Raw genomic sequence first — 23,469 nt, forward strand, 5'->3', positions numbered from 1 at the left:
AAAGAAAGACATAAACACCTTGGATGACATTGGGTATAGTAAATTATCAGAAAATTGATCTTTGTCTCTCTTTGTGCAGGTGGGGGCAATGGACCTCAAACTCAACTTTTTGGTCAGCGTGTACACCACCCATATGGGCATCCCGCGATCTGAAACCGAAGCCCTCCTAGGCTTCAAAATCCCCTACCCTGCTCCTCCCTACCACAGCCCTGATGACAAGAGTGAGAAAGTACAGAATGAGAATGAGGATGAGAATAAAAAGAGTGTGTCCCCCGTCCATCCCGGTCCCAACGGGACTCCCACCGACAGCCAATGTCGGCCCTCTACCTCATGGCATCAGCAGGATGACCATCCCCTCAGCGTGCCTCTCTGGAACAACAGCCGAGGAGTTTCGCCGATAGGCACCGATGACCCCTCGCTGTATCGCCTCCCGCCTCCGCCGTTCTACGAGAACGGGGACAGCAGCCGCTCACGAAGGTCCAGGAGACCTGTCCAGCAGCAGGCGGCTGTTGAGAGTGACACGTCCCTCTCCATTCCATCAGTGGACCATGAGGAACTAGAGCGCTCTTTTAGCGGCTTTAGCATTTCTCAGGCCAGGGAAGAGGATTATGTGCCACCGGTGGGTCTGGGGCTTTTTGGTGGAGGCGGCGGGGTGTTGCGCACACGTCTCAGGCCATATCTGGCCGAGGGGGAGTCGGATACGGATTCTGACTTGTATACACCAGGAGCACCATCCCCTCTTTCGTTTACAGGAGAGGGGCCTTTTGGTGACAGGATGTGGCCTGGTCTGAAATAGATTGGAGTTTGTTGTGTGGACCAATATCCTGGATGTAGCTGATGGATGTGTATGTGGCTGTTTTTCAAACTCTCAAAAAAAGACCCCAAACATGAAGGCCAAGGATGTGTGCGTTCACAAGCAGAAAAGATTGCGTGTATTCAGTTACCGGCATGGATCTTCAAATCAAATCAAAAAAGGCACCTCTTCTTTATTAGTTTGCGTAGTCACCACAGCTAATACAGTATCAAATGCACTTTATATGTACTACTATACTGTAATTTTGATTCATTAGATATTTATTTACATTGTCTTTTTCTGCGTTATGAGACTGTTATGAAAATGAGTAGTTAATCAGGGCATGTGTTTGTAGTGAGCATTTAATGAACATTTTAAATTGAAAGGTTCCTTTGGAGAAAATAATTTCAGCCAAAGAAAAAGATGACAGAAAGCTGAGCATGCCTTACAGGTACTTCTTCCCTCTTACATTTCTTATCTGTAGGATGGAAAGATGAATAAATTTTTTATAGCTACATTTAAAGTCAGAGCACTTACGGAGAGAGACACGGAACTATTAATATTTGCAGGAACCCTGGTGACGGTCAGAGGGGAAATATCCATGCTATTGTATGCAATCGGTTTAAATTTTCTAGAATTGGTAACTTGCACTATGATATCATGTTTTATGCTGTAGTGAAGAAGGCACTGAATAATAATCAGACCTAAAAATACATTAACTGCATGGCATGTTTATGGAATATAGCTTGTTGACAACCTAATAGGATGACAAATGAGATTAGAGAGAAATAGCAATGAAAGAAAGTCCCTTAAAGGAATAAAGAAATTGAAACGATATCAGATATATTTATTTATTTATTTATTTTTCAGGTCAGTTTTACTTAAAAAGCACTTGTTTGTACAGGTACCACGTACATTTGCAAATATGTCACTTTTCCCAGTAAAAGGAAGAAGAAGAATCTAGATGTGGCATAATCATGTTAAAAGACATAAACATTTTTCAAAGCTGTATTTCTGTATTCAAAGCACTGTTCAAACATTACAATATTAGGTTGCATACTGTAAGGAAATAAAGTTGGTCTTGTCTCAGTCTGCTGGTTTGTCTGTTTCATGAGATTTTGCATGGCCTTGCAATCTTACTTGCAAAAGCCTTGATATTTACTTTGTGTTTTGAATCGTGTTGAATATCTAAGATGGATGTGTGATTCAGTAGGTCCACTCCAGGCTGTCTGTGGCCCACAAGTAAGAAATCACACCTACCGCCGTCGCTAGACTCACTGCTAGCACTGACCGCAGCAGGACGAGACACTACAAAGAGTTCAAAATGGAGTTCGGTCAGAGTCTGAACTGTTAAGTAAGATTATTGGCTTTATTATTAATAGCTTTAAAGAGATAGTTTACCCTAAAATGACAATTTTATCATTAATTACACACCCTCATGTCGTTCCAAACCTGTAAGACCTTCGTTCATGTTCAAAACACAAAAACGACGGTACCGCGAAAGAGAAGAATTGTGGAATAAAGACGTTACTTTTGTTTTCTTTGCGGACAAAAAGTATTCTCGTAGCTTCGTAAAATTACGGTTAAACCACTCATGTCACATGGACTATTTTAACGATGTCTTTTCATCGAGGGTCAAAAAGCTCGAATTTCATTAAAAACTTACATTCCGAAGATGAACGAAGGTCTTACATATTTTAAACGACATAGGGTGAGTAATTAATGACAGAATTTTAATTTTAGGAAGAACTTGTTAATGCTTTTGTGCCTGAGGCTGATACAGTAACTTGATGTTTACACAATTTAACTTATGTGTACCATGAGCATGTTGTTATTTACTCCGCAAAACACTGTTTCTTTGCATTTCGAGCCAATTAATATTTACCTTATTTCTTTTAGGGTGTTCCTTCAGCTGTTTGTCTGCCTTTTGTACCCCCTTTGGTAAGACTTTGTACCTTCCTGTGTACAATCGTCTCTCATTTGGTTCATCAGAATCACTTTGGTCCTGAAACGTGTGGATAGCAGTAAGACAATGAGCAATTGATATTATTTGATCATTTTGTTGTATCCTTGATGATCTGATGTTCTCACCTCAGTCCTTAGGACGCTGGCAGTGTCATCTTCCGTGTTTGATTCCTGTTCACTGCTGCAGGACAGTATAGAATACAAACTTACAAATCTGAAATATGAATGATTTTCGAAGGTAAATGAAATCCATCTTACCTATCATTATCTTCATCAATCTGAGAAGACTGTTGGCGTAACTTTAACATAACTTTGTGGGTCCTGTCTGTTACTGTTGAGAGAAATATATATGTATTCATTTATTTGGCAGGCATTTTATCTGAACCCACGATCTTGATACTAGCTTCATGTAACATTTGAGCTACAGAAACAATTTTTTTCCAGCAACACACTGGGAATGACTTTATTTAAATATTAAAAGTGTTTTTTAAAGAAAATTCTCAAAATGCTCACCAAAGCTGCTTATATTTGATCAAAAATACAGTAAAACCAGTAATATTGTGACATATTATTACAGTTTCGAATGGTTGTTTTCTGTTTTAACATGTTTAAAAATGTAATTTATTCCTGTGATGGTAAAGCTGAAATTTTTAGCAGCCATAACTTTAGTCTTCAATATGCTGATTTTGGGTTCAGAAAACATTTCTTATTATCATCAATGTTGAAAATAGTTTAGCTGCCTAATATTTTTTGTGATAATCATGATACATTTTTTGGGATTTTGAAAGAAAGAACAGCATTTATTTGAATTTCAAATCCTTTGTAATATTATAGACATATTCTCTTTTTCAGATCAATTTAATGTATCCTTGCTAAAAAAAACCATGAGAATTTCAGCACTTACCCTCATTTTGCTCCTCTTCAAAAGACTCTTCTTCATAATATCTGTTAGATGCTTCGATTCTTTCTTGTTCCTGCTTCATATCCCTCTCTATTTCAATTTTCAGCTTCTCCAAGAAATCGTCTTCGTCATCGCAGATCACCTTACTTGAGTTCATTTTATTGAACTCTTCTTCTTCATTAATATCCTGGTCATATTCATCAAGCTTCATGTTGTCCTCATCCATCAGAAGGCTGCTAATATTTTCTCTGATGTCTGAATCTTCTGAGGGTTCACAACTGTCTTCCTTGTTGCTTTGGTCTAGTTTGACTGAACTGGACTCTGGAGGCTGCAGTTCACTGATGCAACCTATTGTGCTTGGTTCCTCTTCACTGCTGTGTGGAAATGTCACATGCAAATCAAATTTGTGAGCTTGTATGTTACACTAAAGTCTAAGATATATACGTGACACAAAACACTTTACTTTTGAAGTAACAAGCGTTAAAATCTGTTTTACCTGTCAGTTTCCTCCTCATACTGAGAGCATTCTGGCTCCAAACAAAATGTCACTTTATGGCTTCTCCCTGTTTTTGTTGAGAAAGAATTTACCAAAATTTAAAAACTGTCTTAATAAAAATGTGATAATTTTGTTATTGTATTAAGATGTTAAAGGGATAGTTCAGCCAAAAATGAAAATTCTTTCAATAATTACTCACCCTCATGTTGTTCCAAAACTGTAAGATCTTTGTTCATCTTCGGAACACAGATTAAGATATTTTTGTCTCTATGGAGGGTCTGAAAGCTCTTGGATTTCATCAAAAATATCTTCATTTGTGTTCCAAAGATGACAGTCTTACGGGTTTGGAACGACATGAGGGTGTGTAATTAATGACAGGATTTTCGTTATTAGGTGCACTAACCCTTTAAGATGGTCCACAAATGAGCATTTACCCTTGTTTTCCTCGCCTTCGACAGACTCGTAGAATCTGTAAAATGCATCAATTCTTGCCTTTTCTTTTTCCCAGTCCCTTTCGGTCTCCTCTCCTTCATTCTCCAGCTCTTCCATGAAATTGTCCTCTTCGTCACAGATCACATCTTCTCCATTAATGTCCCAGTCATATTCATCAAGCTTCAGGTTGTCCTCATCCATCACAGACCAAAACATCCCAGGTAGAAAAGTGTTGATATTTTCTCCACCGTCTGAAACTTCTGAACATTCTCTGTTATAATCTTTGTTGTTCTGGTCTGGTTTGAGTAAAACAGACTCTGGTGGATGTGACTCACCCAGACTTCTGTTTTCAGATGAGTAAGTCTCAGAAGAAACGTCCATTACAGCTCCAATAGTTGCTGGAATGCTTGATAAACCTTCTACATCACACATCTCTGGTTTCTGCTGATCTGTGACCACCCCATCCACTACTTCACGCTCAATACTGTGCCAGTCTGTAGCAAAGTCTTTTGCGAAGGTGTGCTCTTGTATGTTTTTGTTTTCTGAAATTGAATGGGAAGTACAATCAGGTTTATCTTCTTGGTTTTTGCAGCAGTCGCCATCACTGCTGATATCACTATCATAATCAGGTTCCTCATTCATGTAGGATTCATTGGAACTGGTTTGGAAATTTTCTCCAGTGTTTGGAATCTCAATGTGATGTTCATCATCTCTAAAACTGCCTTGCTTTGTCTGGAGCAATATGTCATCATCCTCATCATTCTCATTCTTGGCGTAAGTGAGCTTTTCTTCAGGATCTCTACATTCATCTTCCTTTTGGACACCTTCATCTTTTCTTGAAGTCAGTAGAGGTTCTTCTAAGTTCTTCGCCTTATAAGAACAATCTAGGCCTTCATCCTCCTCCTCAGGTAGCTTGGTGTCCATGTGACTGGGTTCTCCATCCTCATGACCTTCACTGTTTTCCTCACTGTCACTTTGAGACAGATCAGAGGGAAAATCAGCTAAACCTTCCTCGTCTCTCTCATGGTCCTCATTGTCTTCTTCTGTAAACTCTTTCATCTCATCTCCAGACTGGACCTCCGCTGATGCTACTGGCCAATCTTGCAATGTTGACTGTATGGCACTAAAACGATTGAGCTGCTTATCATCTGCTGCACGCAGAAGTACATGTTCCTCAGTGCTATCAGACTCCACTCTTTCCTCTTTTGACGTTGAGCTTTCATTTTCAGATTTATCCACCTGGTAGGATTCCTGAGTCCTTGTGCTCATTGTTTCCAGACCATAGTGAGTTCCTTTTGGAAGAACCGCTTCCAGCATGCTGACATCTTCAGCTTGGTTCTTGTTCGTTTGATGGATCATATCATGTATCTTGAATTCATTCTCTCTGGAATCCTCTTCATGCAAGCTTAATTGCTGGTTTTGGGTTTGAGTCTTATTTTCAACTGTGTCATTGTCATCCCATGAACCACTGATCATAGATCCTGCCTTCATGCTTTGTTCATCTAAAGAGAAGTTCCTATTGTTCTCAAAACTCTGTTTAGTTTCCTCTTCTCTATCCGTCCACTCAAAATCTATGTCAGAGTCAGATCCACTGGATTCAGTGTGATTGTTGTCCTCCTCTATGTCTGGCACATTTTGAGGTACATTAACAATGTGCGCTGTTGCGGTGTCATCATCAAAGCTTAGATGCTCAAAGTTTGTCTCTGTTTTTATTTTTTTTTAAAAAGGGAAAAATACAGATCAGGATAATGCCCTGGCAGAAAATTAACAGTACCTTATTAAGTTTACAGACATTTCCTTTACAAAACACAATTCAAAATGTGTTAAACACCTGTGAAAAATCAATACAGAAAATTCATATTAACATCGTACATTGGGCTGTATTTTATGGACTTTTCTTAGTGCTTATTCAGTTCAGTTATTCCTCAAAACAGAATATTGATGAAATACCACCATTTTGTGGTGAGGTTATGTGATATGATATGCGTAACCGAGTACAAACTTTTTACCTACTTCATTAAGCAAAAAATGTTAAATAAAAATCTTACCTGAGAATGCATCCTTCAGAAAATCAGTGTTTTGCTCCATCTTGTTTTTGACAGAACAGGAGGTGTAAAGTGTTTAATTTCATCCCATACAGACAAAATCAGATTCAAACATGACAGACACTCTGAATGTTTTACCACTTGACAAAATGAGAGTGTGTGTTGCGCACCGCTTCGTGTCATAGCTGCTTCCTGTTCAAATAGGGTCATGACAACAAGAACATTTACACAAACAGCACTGTATTTAAATCACTGAATAATAACACCTACATGAACATGCAATTGTTAAATATAAATATCAAAAGTTAACCTATCAAATATATCAAGGTATATTTGCTTGATTAATTAATTACATCTTACTTTTATGTGTGTGCGTGCGTGCGTGTGTGTTACTGCTGCAGGAATGCAGCCTTGTATGACATTTTGTAGGTTGTGGTTTGCGAAGCACAACCACATCATGTCTCCTCTAAATTGAGGCATCCTCCGCATGAGTTTCAGAGTAATTTTATTCAAAATGCTGCTGTATTTTTCCATCAGAAAATGTTAAGTGTTTTTAAAATGATGCTTGGTATTGATTCTGAGATGTTTCTTTTTAGTGAGCTGTAGAGCTGCGAGTTTGTTTAGTCAGTTTTATAGTGTGAATTATTTAGTGACATAACAGAATGGAAGAACACGAGCATTCTGCTCCTCTTGATCAAAAAAGTGAAAGGGATTGATAAAATATGAGCTGATTTAAATGAGAAAAGGCTCTTCCCTTTTATATTTATATATGAAAGTGTGGCTTTTAGTCCATGTCTGTTATATTTCATAGAATTTCAGGTATAACAGTGAGGTGGCAATTTGAAGGCATTGTATTTATTATTAAATCTCCACTATTGGCAACATCAAATATTACAGAACACCAATCCACCATAAATCAAAATTATTTTTTTAAATAATTTGTATATATAATATTAATAAATGATGATATACAAAAATGGCTTGTGTAGTAAACGTCTTGTTTTTCCTGAAACAGCATAAAGTATAAGCAGGGGTGCGCATAAGTGGTCCGCAGGTCCGCATGCGCGACCAAAATAAGAAAATGCGCTGTGTAAATAATATTTGTACACTTAGTATTGGACATTGAATCTCTAAATTATCACAGTATCAGGCCAATAATAATATACTATTAGTAATAATACTTTGTAGGTCATATTCACAGATATTTGTGATCCTGGACCACAAGACCAAAAGTAATAAGGGTCAATCCTGACCATCTGAAAGCTGAATAAACAGGCTTTCAATTGATATATGGTTTGACAGGACAAAATCTCTTAAATTGTCTTAATGAAGTTCCTAGCAATGCCTATTACTAATCAAAAATTAAGTTTTGATATATTTACTGTAGGAAATTTATGAAGTATCTTCACAGAATTGATTTTGTGGTCCAGGCCAAGGTCACATTTAACATTTCACAGTTCATGGCGCAGGAGGTAGCGATGGTTTGCTTTTAATTCCACTTCTACCGGATAGTGGTCACTGACTTCCAAAGCCTAGGTACAAAAAATCAAAGAAATTTCAAATATTCTGATTTATTTTAACTCATGTTTATGACTTATATGAATTAACTCCATTTACCTTTTCCTCAGATAGATTGAATTCTTCTTTGAAGTTGAATGGTTGAGCAGATTCCGGAACTATTCCAGAAATTAGTTCTTTTCCATGAATAATAATCCTAAAGAGGGTTTTCACAAAGATCTTACTGTTAGACTATCTAACATGTGGCACTGGTAACTCTCCTAGGTTACGCATGTAACCCTAGTTCCCCTAGGGAACGAGAGCTGCGACCGAAAACGCTATGGGGAATGTCTTCAGCGTGACATGCTCTGAAACACGTGTGTAATCCGACCAATGGGAAAGCGAAACGTCATCTCGTCGATGACATCAGACGAGGAAGCTATAAAAGCACATGGGCACAAACAATCGGCAGCTTCTGATTGAGAGAGAGACGGGTTCCTTACGATGAGGAAAGCTCCGCTCTTCCCCAGAGGGACGTGCCCCCTGAAGCCCTGAATTGTCAGGGCTTCTTGGCCGCGGCCTTCTTAGCCTGAAGTACGGCCCGCAGGTCCATCTTCGGCTTTGAAGGCCGCGACCGAGAGTGGCCCCCACGGCCCCCTCTCTGATGGGGGAACGCGGGACGCAACACTCTGCTTTTGAGTGTCCCTGTATGAGGAGGAGGGTTGCGGATGGGGCTGCTCCCGTCCAGCAGCCCCATAAGACCGGCAAGGGAGATAGCGCTGGAACGCCTGGAACCTCTCGACGACAGCATCGCCGAAGAGGCCAGAAGGCTCAAGCGGGGCGTCCAGCAGGAAGACCCTGTCTCTTTCTCTTATATCTGACAGGGTCAACCATAAATGCCTCTGTACGGTCTCCCTCATCCAGGTCTTTCAGCAGGTCTGCCTGGTATGCCTGGAGAACTGCTATGGTGTGCAGGCAGGAACCAGCTTGACGTGTCTCTCTCAAAATAAAGTAGTGCAAACTGGCACTGAAAAGCAGAGAGACATAGGACACACACAGAGCGTTGCTGAAAGACAGAAGCTGCCGATCGTTTGTGCCCATGAGCTTTTATAGCTTCCTGGTCTGACATCATCGACGTCGACACGATGACGTTTCGTTTTCCCGTTGGTCGGATTACACACGTGTTTCAGAGCGTGTTACGCTGAAGACGTTCCCCATAGCGTTTTCGGACGCAGCTTGAGTTCCCACTGGGGAACTGTAGTTCAGTCTGAGAATGCTATAGAGTGCTACAGAAATGAGTCCTAAAACCTGGAAACAAACAACTTCACTAGTCTAAGCCTCTTTGTGTTTATAATCACTCTTTTGCAAAATATTTTCACTCGAACCTGTATATGTTGTGGTGGCGTTAAAGTCATGTGACTGTGGTGTAGTTCGTTTATAGACTAACTTTAGCTTTTTACTTCTGGAGACTGTATTTTAGGCATTTTTTTGGGGACCACTGAGTTTATTTTCTGCAAAATCCAGAAGTCAAGGCAAAAATACTATTGGTTTTTTGTCTAGAGAACTGGTGTAATAGTAACTTCTGGGTTGGCCTTCAAAATTATGTCATCCTTGTAGCACTCTAATGTTCCTGTGGTTACTGTGTTGGTTTGCTAAGAAAGTAAGACCTGTCATAAGCGCAGTGTGTTTTTTCTCGCACTGTAGTGTCTTGTTCATCTCTTATCAGCCAGTGGAACTTTGGGTCGGTCCTGAGACGCACATTTTTCAGTCCTTTATTTGTAACATAGCTGCAAGCTGCGTTTAAGTCCCCTAGAAACATCACATTCTAGATAAGAAAGGTTAGAAGGTTGTATTATATACAATCTAGGAATTAATATACAACCTATCATTCTATTTACAGTTAAAGTCAAAATTTTACATACTGTACACCTTGCAGAATCTTCAAAATGTTAATTATTTTGACAAAAATAAGAGGGGTCATACAAAATGCATGTTATTTTTTATTTAGTACTGACCTGATGAAGATATTTCACAAAAAAAATGTTTACATATAGTCCACAAGAGAAAATAATAATTGAATTTATTTAAAAAAAAATGACCCTGTATAAAAGTTTACATATGCTTGATTCTTAATACTGTTCCACAGCGGGGTTTTTTTTTTTTTTTTTTTTTTTTTTGTGATAATTGTCCATGAGTCCCTTGTTTGTCCTGAACAGTTAAACTGTCACCTGATCTTTAGAAAAATCCATCATATCCCAATAATTCTTTGGTTTGTCAGCATTTTTGTGTATTTGAACCCTTTCCAACAATGAATTGTATGATTTTGAGATCAATCTTTTCACATTGCGGACAACTGAGGGACTCATATGCAACTATTACAGAAGGTTCAAACACTCACAGATGCTTCAGAAGTAAACACAATGCATTAAGAGCCGGGGGTGTAAACTTTTGACTAGAATGAAGATGTGTACATTTTTCCTATTTTGCCTAAATATATATATTTTTTCATTTAGTGCTGCCCTTCAAAAAGCTACAGAAGATACTAAAATGTTTGTTATAAAAAATAACATGCATTTTGTATGATTCCTCTTATTTTAGTAAAATAGGGAGGTGTATGTAAACCTTTGACTTCAACTGTCTTATAACATATCTATGAGTGAGTTTGGTGTACCTCAGTTTTCCATTTCTTCCTGACTGTTTGGAAGACCTCATACAGTGCATCCATTTCTTTCATTGCAGTCTTAGGACAGGTGTGCTGACCAATGAGGACAAAGTTCTTCACCACTGTAAGATAATACAACCAGCCAGATTCAATATTAATGTATCAGAGAGAATTATTGTGCTGTAATGTGATACTTTATTTCCTGGTTCTAGAACGTACAGGTTGTGGGAGAACGTATCCATATGATGAAAGGCGCTCTGGCGAACACTGTGCTCTCATTGAACTCTGGGTGTTGGTATTGCTCTTGCACCTGTAGCATGTCTTTTCTGTGAACACAGCAGGCTGTGTTTAAACAGTGTTTACAAAATTCAGGTATGTTCAAATAACACACATTTTAAACGTTTCGTTACCTGTAAATGTACACATACTGCTCTTTATATGTTTTCTTTCCCATTCTTTTACTCTCTAAATGTGTATAAATGTGAGATTTGTCAAACCTGGGGGAAGGAAAATGAAAACATTGTGTTGAATATTCAACATTAATTCATAGTAATGTGCATCAGTGAAATGCTGTGAATATACTTGTCACAAATACAACCTCTGTGGTTCCCTCCGATCACCACCAGCGGGAACCATCTCCCGAGTATTAACCCTTTTCGAACTCCATTTCCCATAATCCCCGTACCTGGGACTGATCACCCTACAGGTGCCACTCATTATCATGACTATTTAAACCAGCTTCTGTCTACAGCTCTTCGCGAAGTCTTGTTCTGCCTTGCTGACATTTCTGAGCGTTTACCCCCTGTATCCTGTCTTGTTGTTTATTGATCTGGACTGTTTATCCGTTTCTGACCCGTTTCTGCCTGCCCACTGACCTTGTGCTTCGTTTACTGGACTACCCCGCTATCTGCCTGCCGCCTGCCCTGATCTTCCTGCTGTTCTACGGTTACGATTTACTCTCTGCCTACGTTGTTGCATACTCAGTGTTTTGACCCACGCCTGTCTGACTATTCTCTTGGAATATTTAATAAAGCTGCACATGGATTCCAACCAGCCTGAGTCTGTGTTACAATACTGTACCTGTTCAGGTTCATTAACAGTGCCGATACAGCTTCACCTCTAGAATCTCGAACCTCCTGGATCAAACTCAGGTCACAGCGAGAAATTATCTAGAAATTAAAAAATGTGTCTAGAAATTCAAATATTTAAAGGGATAATTCATTGAAAAATTATTCACCCTCATTTCATTCCAAACTCCTTTGTTCATATCTTTGGAACAAACATTAAGATATTTTTAATGAAATCTGAGAGCTTTTTGACCCTGCATAGACAGCATCGCAACTGACACATTCAAGACATAAAGGTAGTAAGGACATAGATAAAATAGTCCATATAACATCTGTGGTTCAACCTTAATTTTATGAAGCTTTGAGAATACTTTTTGTGTGTCTTCGACATGGGTTCACAACAGAACCACTGCTGTCACATGGACTGTTTTAGCGATGTCCTTGCTACCTTACTGGGCCTTAAACATGTCAGTTGTGCTGCTGTTCATGCAGGGTCAGAAAGCTCTTAGATTTCATCAAAAATATCCTGCTTTGTGTGAAGATGAATGAAGGTCTTACAGGTTTGGAATGACATGAGGGTAAGCAAATTAATGACAGAATTTAAATTTTTAAATTAACCATCCATTCAAAGAGATTTTAAGATAGAGGGATATATTTCTTTTTTAAACAAATTCTAAAATAATCTTTGTACCTTTACCAAAATCTCCATAACTCTCTTATTGCTGGCCTTTGCTTCCCCATAGCTCTGGATGTTGAACGCACAGATCTTCAGTGAAATTACAGAAGTCCACAAACATAATCCAACAAAACATCCCAGAAGAGGCGACCTCATTTATGAGAACTCCTACAAATACATGAAGTTACATTAATCGAACAAAACAAGACTACTTATTTATGTGTTTTTGGATAGCATATAGCATATACACTAGAATACAGTTTACTAACAGCCAGCATACGTTAAAACACCTCAGGCCTACAGTACATACTGTATGTGTCATACTGTGGTATTGCACTTCCAGTTTTACATCATGTCCAAGCTGCAATTTATCTATCAGAAGTTTTATATAGTTTTAAATCTATAAGGCAAATGCATTTCCGTAAAAGCATTTAAAATGACTCACCCTGTATGACGTCTGTCAAGCTATTATCACTGTTATAGTGCTGGAGTAAATGTTTTAATGGGTTCTGGTTATCTTTACACAGGAAACTATGGTGAAAAGCAGTGATGGGGAAGGGGAGGGGCAGCGTGTGAATGTGTTAAAACAAGCTGTGTCAGATCTCCATTAATGTGCAGGTCAGTCTGGAACGCTAAAGAGTGTGACCTGTCATGACAATGTGCTTTTTCAGCCATTCAACATGACAGTATTGTCCTTTTATCCTCAGTGAGTGCTAACTGAAAGAAGTTTACATTACCCTATCTGGAAATTGTCTTTTGAAATCATTCAGTAAAAACAGAGATACAGTTTAATACAAATATTACATGTTTAATACTAATGTCAAAATGCAAATCTTAGTTGTACACAGTAAATTAAAACTACCATTGTGTTTAAATGTACCGTTTTGAATTTCAATAATCAGTTATAAACTGTACATTCCAGATACAGACTTAGATATTAACGCTAGAAATTCATTATAACATTTTGTAACATGACACTAATATTTACTCAAGCAGTTTGATCTGTTGTAGGTACTAATACAAAGAACCATGAAAATTGTAAATAAAATAATAGAGACATTATATGTGGCTAACTTTTAAAAAAATATTCTTGTATAAAATCACTTAAAAATGTGAAATTAAGAAAATAAATATAAACAAAAAAATCTCTATAAGACCACACGTCTTTGCTCTTATCACACAGGTCTAAAGCAGGCTCCATGCTGTGCTGAAGCTATCTGGATGAGGTAGTCCTCCATACGCTGTTCCAGGACAGAGTAAACGTGGCGGAGCTGCTCTCTGGCAGGTGGATGATACAACCACAGGGCTGCCAACACTACGGCTATCAGGAGCAGTAAGAAGAAAAACATACAGAGCCAGGACCCACAACATCGACTCTATACAGGGAGATAAAAGTGGAAAATGATTTATAGTGTAAATGTACAGAAAAACCAAAATAAAGTGTGGAGAATCCTCATAAAAATGAGAAATACTAGACCTATAGTCACACATAGATGTTATTTTTGTAGAATCTCACCCTGCTGTTCTTCTGGCGTGTCGTCTGTACGTTCAGTTCTTCTCTGCATTGGGTCAGTCGGGACTGATAGCTGTAACACTCCTGCTCCAGGGCCTCAAGATCCCCCTGGAGCTCTATGCACTGCAACCAGGTAACCAAAACAACACTATGTTAAACTAAGTCTTTACTAAATGTATTTACATTTTTCTTTAACGGAAGTAAGCCTATGGATGAGACTTCTGGTTTATTAGCGCTATAAGGAAATAACGAGAAAAATAACAACATGCAGTAAACAGTCAACATGTCTGCACTACAAACCAGTGTGTTCATAATTAAGATAATACATTAAAATAATATGGTAAGACACACCAATTTGCAATATCAAGCAGCAAAATGAGCTGTTTTACAATTTAATTATAATTCTTTCGTTGGTTTAACTTTTTATTTTATTGCCCCCCTAAAATAGTGCCAATCCAAGTGTGATCAATTCATTGTGCAGTCTGAATTTCACTGCTACTCTACAGCTTATAAAATTTTCATTTTCATATATTAAATATATTATAAAGAGACTTGTCTTCCATAGTAGTCAAATTGTAGTTTATTAAAAAGTACTATGTTCAAAAATTAATTAGGAAAGACTTTATTACAAACTTAATAAATTATTAGTAATGTATTACATTTAAGGCAAGACACTAAAGGTGAATAGGTAAAAAAGACAATAAATGAATAAAGTTATCACTATATTTCTCCCTGTTTATTACATTACAGTCATTACAGTACATTAAAGGAACACTCCACTTTTTTTGGAAATAGGCTCATTCTCCAACTCCCCCCGAGTTAATAAGTTGAGTTTTACCGTTTTGAAATCCATTCTGCCGTTCTCCTGTTCTGGCGATATCACTTTTAGCATAGCTTAGCATAGATCATTGAATCCTATTAGACCAGTAGCATCACGTTCAAAAATGACCAACGAGTTTCGATATTTGTCCTATTTAAAACTTGACTCTTCTGTAGTTATATCGTGTACTAAGACCGGTGGAAATGCAAAGCTTCAATTTTCTAGGCTGATAAGATTAGGAACTACACTCCCATTCCAGCATAATAGTCAAGGAAGTTTGCTGTCGTAATAAGGCTGAAGCAGGAGCAGTAATACCACGCAGCACATGTGCAAATGCTAAACTAGCTGGGAACTCATTTCTGATAATACTCCACCTGCTTCAGCCATATTACGGCAGCAAACTTCCTTGACTATTACGCCGGAATGAAGGTGTAGTTCCATATTATCAGCCTAGAAACTCGCAGCTTTGCATTTCCACCGGTCTTAGTACACGATATAACTACAGAAGAGTCGAGTTTTAAATACAACAAATATGGAAACTTGTTGGTCATTTTTTAACGTGATGCTATTGGTCTAATAGGATTCAATGATCTATGCTAAGCTATGCTAAAAGTGATATCGCCAGAACAGGAGAACGGCTGAATGGATTTCAAAATGGTAAAACTCAACTTATTAACTGGGGGGGAGTTGGAGAATGAGCCTATTTCCAAAAAAAAGTGGAGTGTTCCTTTAAGGCAACTGTTTTGTATTACAGGTTTTCTGAGATATTGTTCAAATGCAAATAAGGTATTTATTATAAAAAATAACTTTATTATATATTATAATAAATTTCCTAAACAGAAATCTGAACAGATTCAAAACGTTTTCATCTTGTTGATATATTAGAGGTAAGATAATAGTCATTGAATCTCCTTTTATCATTCCATCAATCAGAAAATACTTTCAACACACAGAATTTTTTTTTTTTTCATATTTCTAAGAACTAATAAATATTATATTAATCAGGCAAAGGATATGTGACCCTGGACCATGAAACCAGTCATAAGTAGCATGAGTATATTTGTAAAAGAGCTTTCTGGCCCTACATAGACAGCAACACAACTGACAAGTTCAAGGCCCAGAAAGATAGTAAGAAAGGTAGAAAGTTAAAATAGTCCATGTGACACACTCTTAAAAATTAAAGGTTCTTTATTGGCATCGATGGTTCCATGAAGAACCTTGAACATCCATGGAACCTTTCAAATAGAGAAAGGTTCTTTATAGTGGAAAAGGGTTTTTTAGATTTTTAAAATGTTCTTCATAATGGTTCTTTTAGAACTTGTTTACTGAAAGGCTCTTTGGGGAACCAAAAATGGTTCTTCTATGGCATCATTACAAAAACACCCCTTTGGAGCCTTTTTTAAAGAGTGCTTGTGACAAAAAAAATACTTTTTGTGTGCAAAGAAAACAAAAGTAATTACTTTATTCAAGAGTGAACTGGGAACATTTCAGTTACGTTGCTGTCTATGCAGGGTCAGAAAGCTATCAGATTTCATCAAAAATATCTTAATGTGTGTTCCGAAGATGGACAAAGGTCTTACAGGTTTGGAACGACATGAGGGTCAGTAATTAATGACAGCATTTTTGGATGAACTATCCCTTTAATTAAATTTCAGTGATCTCTCTGGCAGAACTTTACCTTTTTTTCTTTCATTCTGAGTCTGTGTTCAGTCTCTCTCAGCTGCCTGGCAGTGCTGTTATCTCTCTGTAGGAGCTGGTCCAGTCCTGAAGCATCTTCATGTATTTCTGTGTTACTGTTCCACCACTCATGATTGTGTCCTGCAAGTGTAAGAAAGAAAGAGACATAGATAAAAAGAAATATGAGATTTGAAAGAAACTTGTTAACTTCTTAGCAGAATAGTATATTCCATTAATTATTTTTCTAAATATCTGAATGAATGTGAAGTGAAAGTCAGTTTTCCAGCACCTGTGAGTTCCTGCAGATGTTCTCTCAGGTTGAGGTTCTCCTCCTCCAGCTCTGAGATGCAGGAATGAAGCTCTGCTCGCTCTTGCTGCAGAGATTCACTATGTTTCCTCAGCATCTCCTCCTGCTCCACAGAACGCTGCACAAATACACAAACACACAGTTACACAACATACATGATTGGTTTATATACATTTCAGTGTAGTTATGATGGGGTGTACAGAAAGCAAGGTCCTGTGGTTTGACAGCTTTTGCTAAAATCTGTGATGTGTCATTCAAGTTCTTTGATTCTCTCATGATGGTTTCTATTACAGTGGCTTTGGTGTACCTCCAAGTGACCCTGCAGGTCTAGCATCTGATCAGTGCACTCATCCTGCCGCTTCTTCAGCTGACTCGAACCCTCTTTCAGCTCCTCACACAGCCTCTGCCACCGCTCAGACTCTGCCTGCGTCGTCTGCAGCACCCCCTGGTGGAAGGGAAGAGTGGGAATAAAAATTGGATTCTTGGAACACAGCTAGTTCAAAAGCAAGAACTCCGCATATGGAGGTAATGTTGATGATTTGCATTCAATTTTAAATTTGTAATTAGGACTTACCTGGAGGTACTCCATCTTACTCTGAGCTTCCGCCTTCTCATTCTCCGCCCTATGAATTGCCTTCAAAGCCTTCTGTTCATACTCCTCCCTCTGTTTTTCCATCTTCAGCACAACTTTTTTCACTCCATCCTGAGGGACCTTCTGAAAAAGACAAATTTCATCCTTTAACTTTTTATTTCAAAAAAGTGTCTCAAACTCTCTGACCGGTACTTATCAAGGGCCGAGTTACGCCAATATACAATTTACCAACTTAAAAGCAGAAATAAACGCAATAAACCACTTAAAATATTCAATTATTTAAAATAGTAACAAAGTTTTAAAGTCAGTTTATTTGAATTGAATGCTTTGTGACTTCTCACAGCTGGGTTGGAGCTCTTGCAAAGATGCAGCGTTGCAGTCTTACCTTGATGCAAACCTGCAGCTGAGCCTCCAGAGCTTTGATCTTACTCTTCAGCAAGTCCTCATCACAGCGTGTCTGTGGGAGGAAAAGGAAATGTGTGTGTGTTTCAGTGAGAGAGATAGAGAGAACCACTGAAGCAAGTGTTTTCAGTTTCTGCACATACACTGCATCCTGTCTTATAACGGCCTTCTTAGCATTTTGTTAGGAATCAACCTATATTATTTATAATTCTGGATTGATTGCTACAGTATTGTGGCTCTTGAGAAAAATCTAGAAGTTGTCATTAACACATAATGGAAAAGTCTGAATCAGGGGCGAGATTTAAGCATTGCAAAAGTGCAAACAAACCCCTCTCTGACGCCTACACTGCTCTCCATTTTGTGTGTGTGAGTTAGAAAAAAACATTTCTATTTTTTTTCTGACAAGCCATAAGGAGCCGGATGCTGTCGACCACAAAGACCATCCCCCCAACCCTTTCTTTGTATTACTGCTGTGACCAAACCAGGAAATACAATAATTCATCAACAGATGAAGCTTGTGTTATGCAGAGTGATAGCATAGCTAATGTATGAGTAATGACCGTGAATTTCAGAATGTATTTATATTCAGTTTGTCTCATTTTGCTTAAATAACCACAGCTCTTGAGCTGTATGAACTCCACACAACCTGATAATCATGTTCTTCAGCAGATTTAAGAATTCAGATTTGTGCTTCAGTGGAAGCAAGAACATTTGACAGTCTGCATATAGGAGTTCACATGGTCAGTGTTGATTAGATTTCATAATGTAGTCAAATGAATGTGTGCCTCTGAATGATACTGCAGGGCTTCAGCAGGAAGTAGCTTACTAATGTACCTTCCACAGGAGCTCTGTAGAGCGCAATAATGTGGCGGCGCTCTTCTGGAGGTTGGATAGCTTCTTTTTAAGAGCCTCTTCTCTGTGTAAGGCCTCCTGCGTAAGATTTCACATTTCATAATATCAGTAACATATTTTAAAGTCAGTCAGGAAGAGCTGGTGTTTTTAAATATGAATGTTATGAGTTGTCATACTTCTAAATAATCTGCCAACTGGTTTACATCCTAAAAACAAGAGGAGAGAAAATAATATCAAATATTTTATGAAAAAAATAAACAACATTAACATATTTAGCTATTTGAGAATAGACAATTGTTTGTTTTTAAAAAAGCATCAAATTCCTTACTGCTTCTTTGACAGTGACAAATCCAGACCTGAAGGAAGAAAGTTTGAAATGCAGAATTAATATTTATAAAACAGGTGCATTATGATTAAATTTGTACTTTTAAAATACACAGTAAATGTAATGTGACTCACTCAGTCTGAATGCTGGTGGTTTGTAATGTCTTCTGGGTGTTTGAGAGAGCGATGTCTTCTAGCAGAACTGTATGAATTATAAACAAAATAATACTTCAAATATTTTCTTAATAGTAATATTTATCATTTATTATTATTTTGTCATTATAATAACACACTTTCCCCAACATAATGCAGTACATAGTATGGAAGCCAATTTCCGCCACTTAAATAAAAAAAGGTAATTGCGACTTTTTAATCTCACAATTCTCACTTTTTACTCGCAATTGCAAGTTTACATCTTGAAATTCTGAATTTTTTTCTAAAAATTGTGATGCAAACTAGCAATTTAGACTTCTTCCAGAGAGATATAAACTTGCATTTCTAAGAAATGAAGCCAGAATTGTGTGATATAAACTCACAATTGCAAGTTATAAAGTCAGAATTGCTAAATATATTTTTTTCTCAGAATTGTGATACAGACTCGCAATTCTAAAAATGTTCTCAAAATTGTGAGATATAAACTTGTATTTCTGAGAATTTTTTTCTCAGAATTGTGATATTTCTCAGTTTCGCAGTTCTGACTTTATAACACGTAATTGCGAGTTAAATCAGAATTGTTAACTGACAATTAGTGGTGTAATGTAACGAAGTAATAATACTTTGTTACAGTACTTAAGTATTTTTTGGGAGTATACTTGAGTTTTTATATTTCATACAACTTTAACTTTTACTCCACTACATTTCCTAATTAAAATGTATACCTTACTCTGATATATTTCCTGGAAGCATATTTGTTACTTACTACAAAATAGTTAGAAAAACACAGACTGCAGGAAAGCAGGTTTGACGAATCAGTGGTCTGTTGCTTTCAAGTTAGAGCTCCTAAAAAAACCTTTGCTTATGCAATAAGTAAATTACATTTTAGACATAATATTGCTTGTTTTTGCTTAATTTTGCCAATGAAAATAGTTCAAAACAAAGATCACAGCACTGTTTTGCCTCTCTGAGCAATGGAAGGTGTTTACCTATCGAACGAATTGGTTGATAAAAATGTTTCAGTGATTCACTCATTAACACAGTCAAATACTTTGTTCCTGAATGAATAAGCCATTTGAATGAATTGGTTGAATCTCAATGACTTACTCATTAACAGTCACTTGCTTCCACCTTCTGGCGGTTTTAATTTCACATTTCGACTATTTTTTTTTTTTGTCTTAAATGATTTCAAATATCAGTATTCAACTTTTTTGTTAAAAACAAAACATTAGGCCTATGTATGCATTTGTAACTGCAGTTTAAATGCATCCATGTCCCCTCTGAGATACATTAAACTGTGTAAATACATGTAAATGCTATTTCAGGTGCAGATTCCACAAATCTTTTCTTATGTTGGAATGAAAGACACTAAGTACCAGATGAAGTGCTTCTTCTTCTTACCCAAAAATACAAAATGGAAGAAAGAGTTAAAACTGAACACAATCTTGCTACTCAAGCTGTGTATGAAAGTATAATTTACTTGCACTTTTACTTTCAATACTTAAGTACGTTTAAAATTTAAAAAATACTTTTCATACTTAAGTACAGTAAATATCACATACTTTAAGACTTTTACTCAAGTAATATTCTAAACGGTGACTTCAACTTCTACCAAAGTCATTTTCTGGTAAGATATCTGTACTTTTACTTAAGTGTGGCTTTCAGGTACTTTATACACCATTGCTAACAATTCAGTCATTTTTCCCTCAAAATCGGACTTCATAACTTGCCTGTTTATATAACAAAAATAGTCAGAATTGCTCACAATTGCAGGAAAAAGTCAGAATTGCGAGTTTGTATCACGCAATTCTGAGAAAAAAAAGTCAGAATTGTAAGATAAAAAGTTGCAATTACCTTTTTTTCTTTTTATTCACTGGCGGGAAACAGGCTCTTATACATACCAATAGCATGTCTTGAAATATTGATTTCACCATTACTAATCTTACTATTACTAGACATGACCTGGTTATTCATCAAAAAATGTACTAACCTCGATTCTTTTTCATTTTCCTGTGAAGCCGAACAGAATTGAGGACTGGTACATCCCATTCATCTGATTTCAGGTCGTGTTCATTATTCATTGGAGATGTGGAGTCTGCCTTTAGAATTTGGACATTTGTTTTCGGTGTTAATATAGAGGATGTCATTAAAGAATGTAAGAAATATAAACCATAAATTGGTATTGAAAATCAGTCACAGGCCAAAGACCTGGTTAATAATTTCTCTACCTGCTTTGTAAAGCTAATGCCACCTCTCTGGAGCTTTACGTTTTGACTTGTTATCAAAGGCCGTCTGATTGACGTTAAGGTTTGCGTCATATGCTCTGGTGCATGCTGGTGCATTTCCCTTGAGTATCTGTGCCTTGGCATTGCAGATAACAGTGCGTATGTGCCATGGTCCACTGGTCTTCTTTTGAAGAACTCAAACTGTCTTTTGCGATGCAGTTCGTTTTTAATCCACCTCGTGTCCAGATCTCTGGTGGGACTGCGACATGATGTTGTGTTATTCCGATGGCTGATTTCTCTGTGCTTCACAGCACGCTGCTCCACTTTATACTCGTAATTTGCGGCCGGTGACCTTCTTTTGTCAAGAGCACTCTCCATTCTGTCCAACTCTGAATGAGTTAAAAAAACTTTGTGGGATAAGGCACTGGACTGTCACCTCACAATGTAAATGTATGGTTCTTGAAGTGGCAATTTCCTGTAATTGAAAAACAACATACTGTATATCCATCCTTTAGTGGCACTATATCATTAGATCTCAAAAATAGACTATCCAAAGTAAGCTAAATGACACAAAATGAGGATAATCAGCAATGATTGGTATTAAAAGCAAGCAAGAACTATAAAAGCAACAGTTAGGCTGTTGTGGGTTAGACTTGTTGTGTGTCTTGTTCTTTTCAGAGCTACAATAAAATCATGTTATAGTAGCTACATATAAATATTAAATGCTTAATTAAACATACTGTAAGATGAAGTGTGTCCAGTCATTCACTTCTGTTGTCATATTGTTTCAAAACAGGCATGAACTGAGCTACATGCAGCTGAAACAAAAAGGTTGAACCGGCAATGAATCTTTAAAATGCAAACGGTGTTTATATATATGCAGATATCTGCTTAATAATGACTGAATAATGACAGTATGCAACTAAATATTGATTTGCAACCATTTAAGGCACTGCATTGACTTAAATTGTCAAGATGTTGTAACCAAATATCACGATGCTACTGAATAACAAGACTGCATTCAAACAGTTACACCAACACACAAGCCAAATGCAAGATAAACTACAACGACTTTTAGCATATTTGTGTCTTTACATCCTTTAATGAAAGTACCTGTTCTTAGGTGAGTCCCTGGAGTCAAAATAATTGTGAAAGCCGAGTCTGAACACTTTGAAGCTTACATGGCACTTTAAAACTAGTTCATTCAACGAAGGGCGGTCTATTTCGTTTGCCTTGCTTGCTTAACAGGAAGTAAGATGAACCTCACAACTTGTGTGAGTTCCTCTATCTCAGCAGCCATGCGTATTGAAACTGGTGCCACACACGGATGGGCCCCAAGATTAGGACCAGAGGGGTGGTTACATTAGCTGTTGTATGTAGCAGCAGTGGATGGGGAGGGACTGGAGAGAAATAGAAAGAAAACATAGAATCAATATTCAGTGCAATATCAAAGCAAGATTTTAAAATGCAAGAGTACACATTTATAGATGGAAACATGTTAAATGAATTAGAGCTGACAAAAAGAAATAAAGTAGGCTAAACATTTAATTTAAGTTTAAGTGGGTGAATAAACAGACTGTACAACAAATAAAGTTTAAAATGGAAGATTGTTAGATTGTATCTGCCTGTTCAGAGTGTAGGGCATATTATTATAGGCCTACTTTTTTGGGGGGGAAATTCTCATTGCATCTAATCAAGAATCAAAATAAACTGTGTGTATCGATATTAAAACGTATTACTTAAACATACTTCATCTTACAGTATGTTTAATTAAGCATTTAATATTTATATGTAGCTACTATAACATGATTTTATTGTAGCTCTGAAAAGAACAAGACATACAACAAGTCTAACCCACAACAGCCTAACTGTTGCTTTTATATTAATTATCATCATTAATAGGCTATTTAATATGTTAGCATAAACTTCGAGGCGTCAACGTCTTCTTTATTTTATTTTTTTATGGTAAAATGGCGCCACCCGCTGGCTCCCTCATGCTCTTTGTCAGAGTGCAGAGTTTCCCGGATGTGACAGATCGCAGGGTTTTTTTTTTGTAACATCTCGCGATAT

General features: G+C 37.3%; 4 protein-coding genes across 4 annotated transcripts in view; 1 reads left to right on the top strand and 3 right to left on the bottom strand.

The window, feature by feature from the left end:
- The window catches only part of kcnq2a (potassium voltage-gated channel, KQT-like subfamily, member 2a), a 32,087-nt gene extending 30,330 nt beyond the window's left edge, over positions 1 to 1,757 (top strand). Inside the window, exon 17 of the mRNA XM_073818854.1 lies at positions 80 to 1,757. Coding sequence (XP_073674955.1) covers positions 80 to 796 — 717 coding nt within the window. The 3' untranslated portion in view covers positions 797 to 1,757. The remainder of the gene's footprint in view (positions 1 to 79) is intronic.
- Positions 1,758 to 1,767: 10 nt separating this feature from the next.
- Positions 1,768 to 6,768, bottom strand: LOC141286752 (uncharacterized). Its single transcript, XM_073818853.1, has 8 exons — positions 6,636 to 6,768; positions 4,590 to 6,290; positions 4,156 to 4,222; positions 3,663 to 4,033; positions 3,017 to 3,089; positions 2,885 to 2,939; positions 2,679 to 2,798; positions 1,768 to 2,101 (listed from the first exon to the last, which is right to left on the bottom strand). The coding sequence occupies exons 1-8, from the start codon at positions 6,673 to 6,675 to the stop codon at positions 2,000 to 2,002; spliced, it is 2,529 nt and encodes an 842-aa protein (XP_073674954.1). The 5' UTR covers positions 6,676 to 6,768; the 3' UTR covers positions 1,768 to 1,999.
- A 697-nt stretch (positions 6,769 to 7,465) lies between these two features.
- Positions 7,466 to 12,697, bottom strand: dnase1l1l (deoxyribonuclease I-like 1-like). Its single transcript, XM_073819576.1, has 8 exons — positions 12,550 to 12,697; positions 11,872 to 11,960; positions 11,202 to 11,288; positions 11,011 to 11,117; positions 10,801 to 10,913; positions 9,797 to 9,954; positions 8,250 to 8,346; positions 7,466 to 8,164 (listed from the first exon to the last, which is right to left on the bottom strand). The coding sequence occupies exons 1-8, from the start codon at positions 12,688 to 12,690 to the stop codon at positions 8,084 to 8,086; spliced, it is 873 nt and encodes a 290-aa protein (XP_073675677.1). The 5' UTR covers positions 12,691 to 12,697; the 3' UTR covers positions 7,466 to 8,083.
- A 624-nt stretch (positions 12,698 to 13,321) lies between these two features.
- Positions 13,322 to 22,628, bottom strand: traf3ip3 (TRAF3 interacting protein 3). The gene is made up of 15 exons (XM_073819689.1): positions 22,513 to 22,628; positions 22,140 to 22,217; positions 21,403 to 21,874; positions 21,165 to 21,273; positions 19,157 to 19,223; positions 19,026 to 19,053; positions 18,874 to 18,903; positions 18,680 to 18,775; positions 17,829 to 17,900; positions 17,426 to 17,566; positions 17,159 to 17,296; positions 16,834 to 16,969; positions 16,546 to 16,685; positions 14,051 to 14,170; positions 13,322 to 13,910 (listed from the first exon to the last, which is right to left on the bottom strand). Exons 3-15 carry the CDS (start codon positions 21,775 to 21,777, stop codon positions 13,710 to 13,712), a joined length of 1,653 nt encoding a protein of 550 aa, XP_073675790.1. The 5' UTR covers positions 21,778 to 21,874; positions 22,140 to 22,217; positions 22,513 to 22,628; the 3' UTR covers positions 13,322 to 13,709.
- Positions 22,629 to 23,469: the final 841 nt, after the last annotated feature.

Source organism: Garra rufa, chromosome 15 (genome assembly GCF_049309525.1).
Source record: "Garra rufa chromosome 15, GarRuf1.0, whole genome shotgun sequence".
Lineage (NCBI taxonomy): Eukaryota > Metazoa > Chordata > Actinopteri > Cypriniformes > Cyprinidae > Garra > Garra rufa.

Coding starts and splice junctions, on each gene's coding strand:
- dnase1l1l (XM_073819576.1), bottom strand. CDS start 12,690: ATGAGGTCGCCTCTTCTGGGATGTTTTGTTGGATTATGTTTGTGGACT. Junction 11,289..11,871: donor CTGTTAATGAACCTGAACAG/GTACAGTATTGT, acceptor TCCTTCCCCCAG/GTTTGACAAATCTCACATTT. Junction 10,914..11,010: donor GATACGTTCTCCCACAACCT/GTACGTTCTAGA, acceptor ATTATCTTACAG/TGGTGAAGAACTTTGTCCTC.
- traf3ip3 (XM_073819689.1), bottom strand. CDS start 21,777: ATGGAGAGTGCTCTTGACAAAAGAAGGTCACCGGCCGCAAATTACGAG. Junction 19,054..19,156: donor ACCACCAGCATTCAGACTGA/GTGAGTCACATT, acceptor TTCTTCCTTCAG/GTCTGGATTTGTCACTGTCA. Junction 16,686..16,833: donor ACATCTGCAGGAACTCACAG/GTGCTGGAAAAC, acceptor TTACACTTGCAG/GACACAATCATGAGTGGTGG.
- LOC141286752 (XM_073818853.1), bottom strand. CDS start 6,675: ATGGAGCAAAACACTGATTTTCTGAAGGATGCATTCTCAG. Junction 4,034..4,155: donor TATGAGGAGGAAACTGACAG/GTAAAACAGATT, acceptor ATTTCCACACAG/CAGTGAAGAGGAACCAAGCA. Junction 2,102..2,678: donor AACACCCTAAAAGAAATAAG/GTAAATATTAAT, acceptor AACTCTTTGTAG/TGTCTCGTCCTGCTGCGGTC.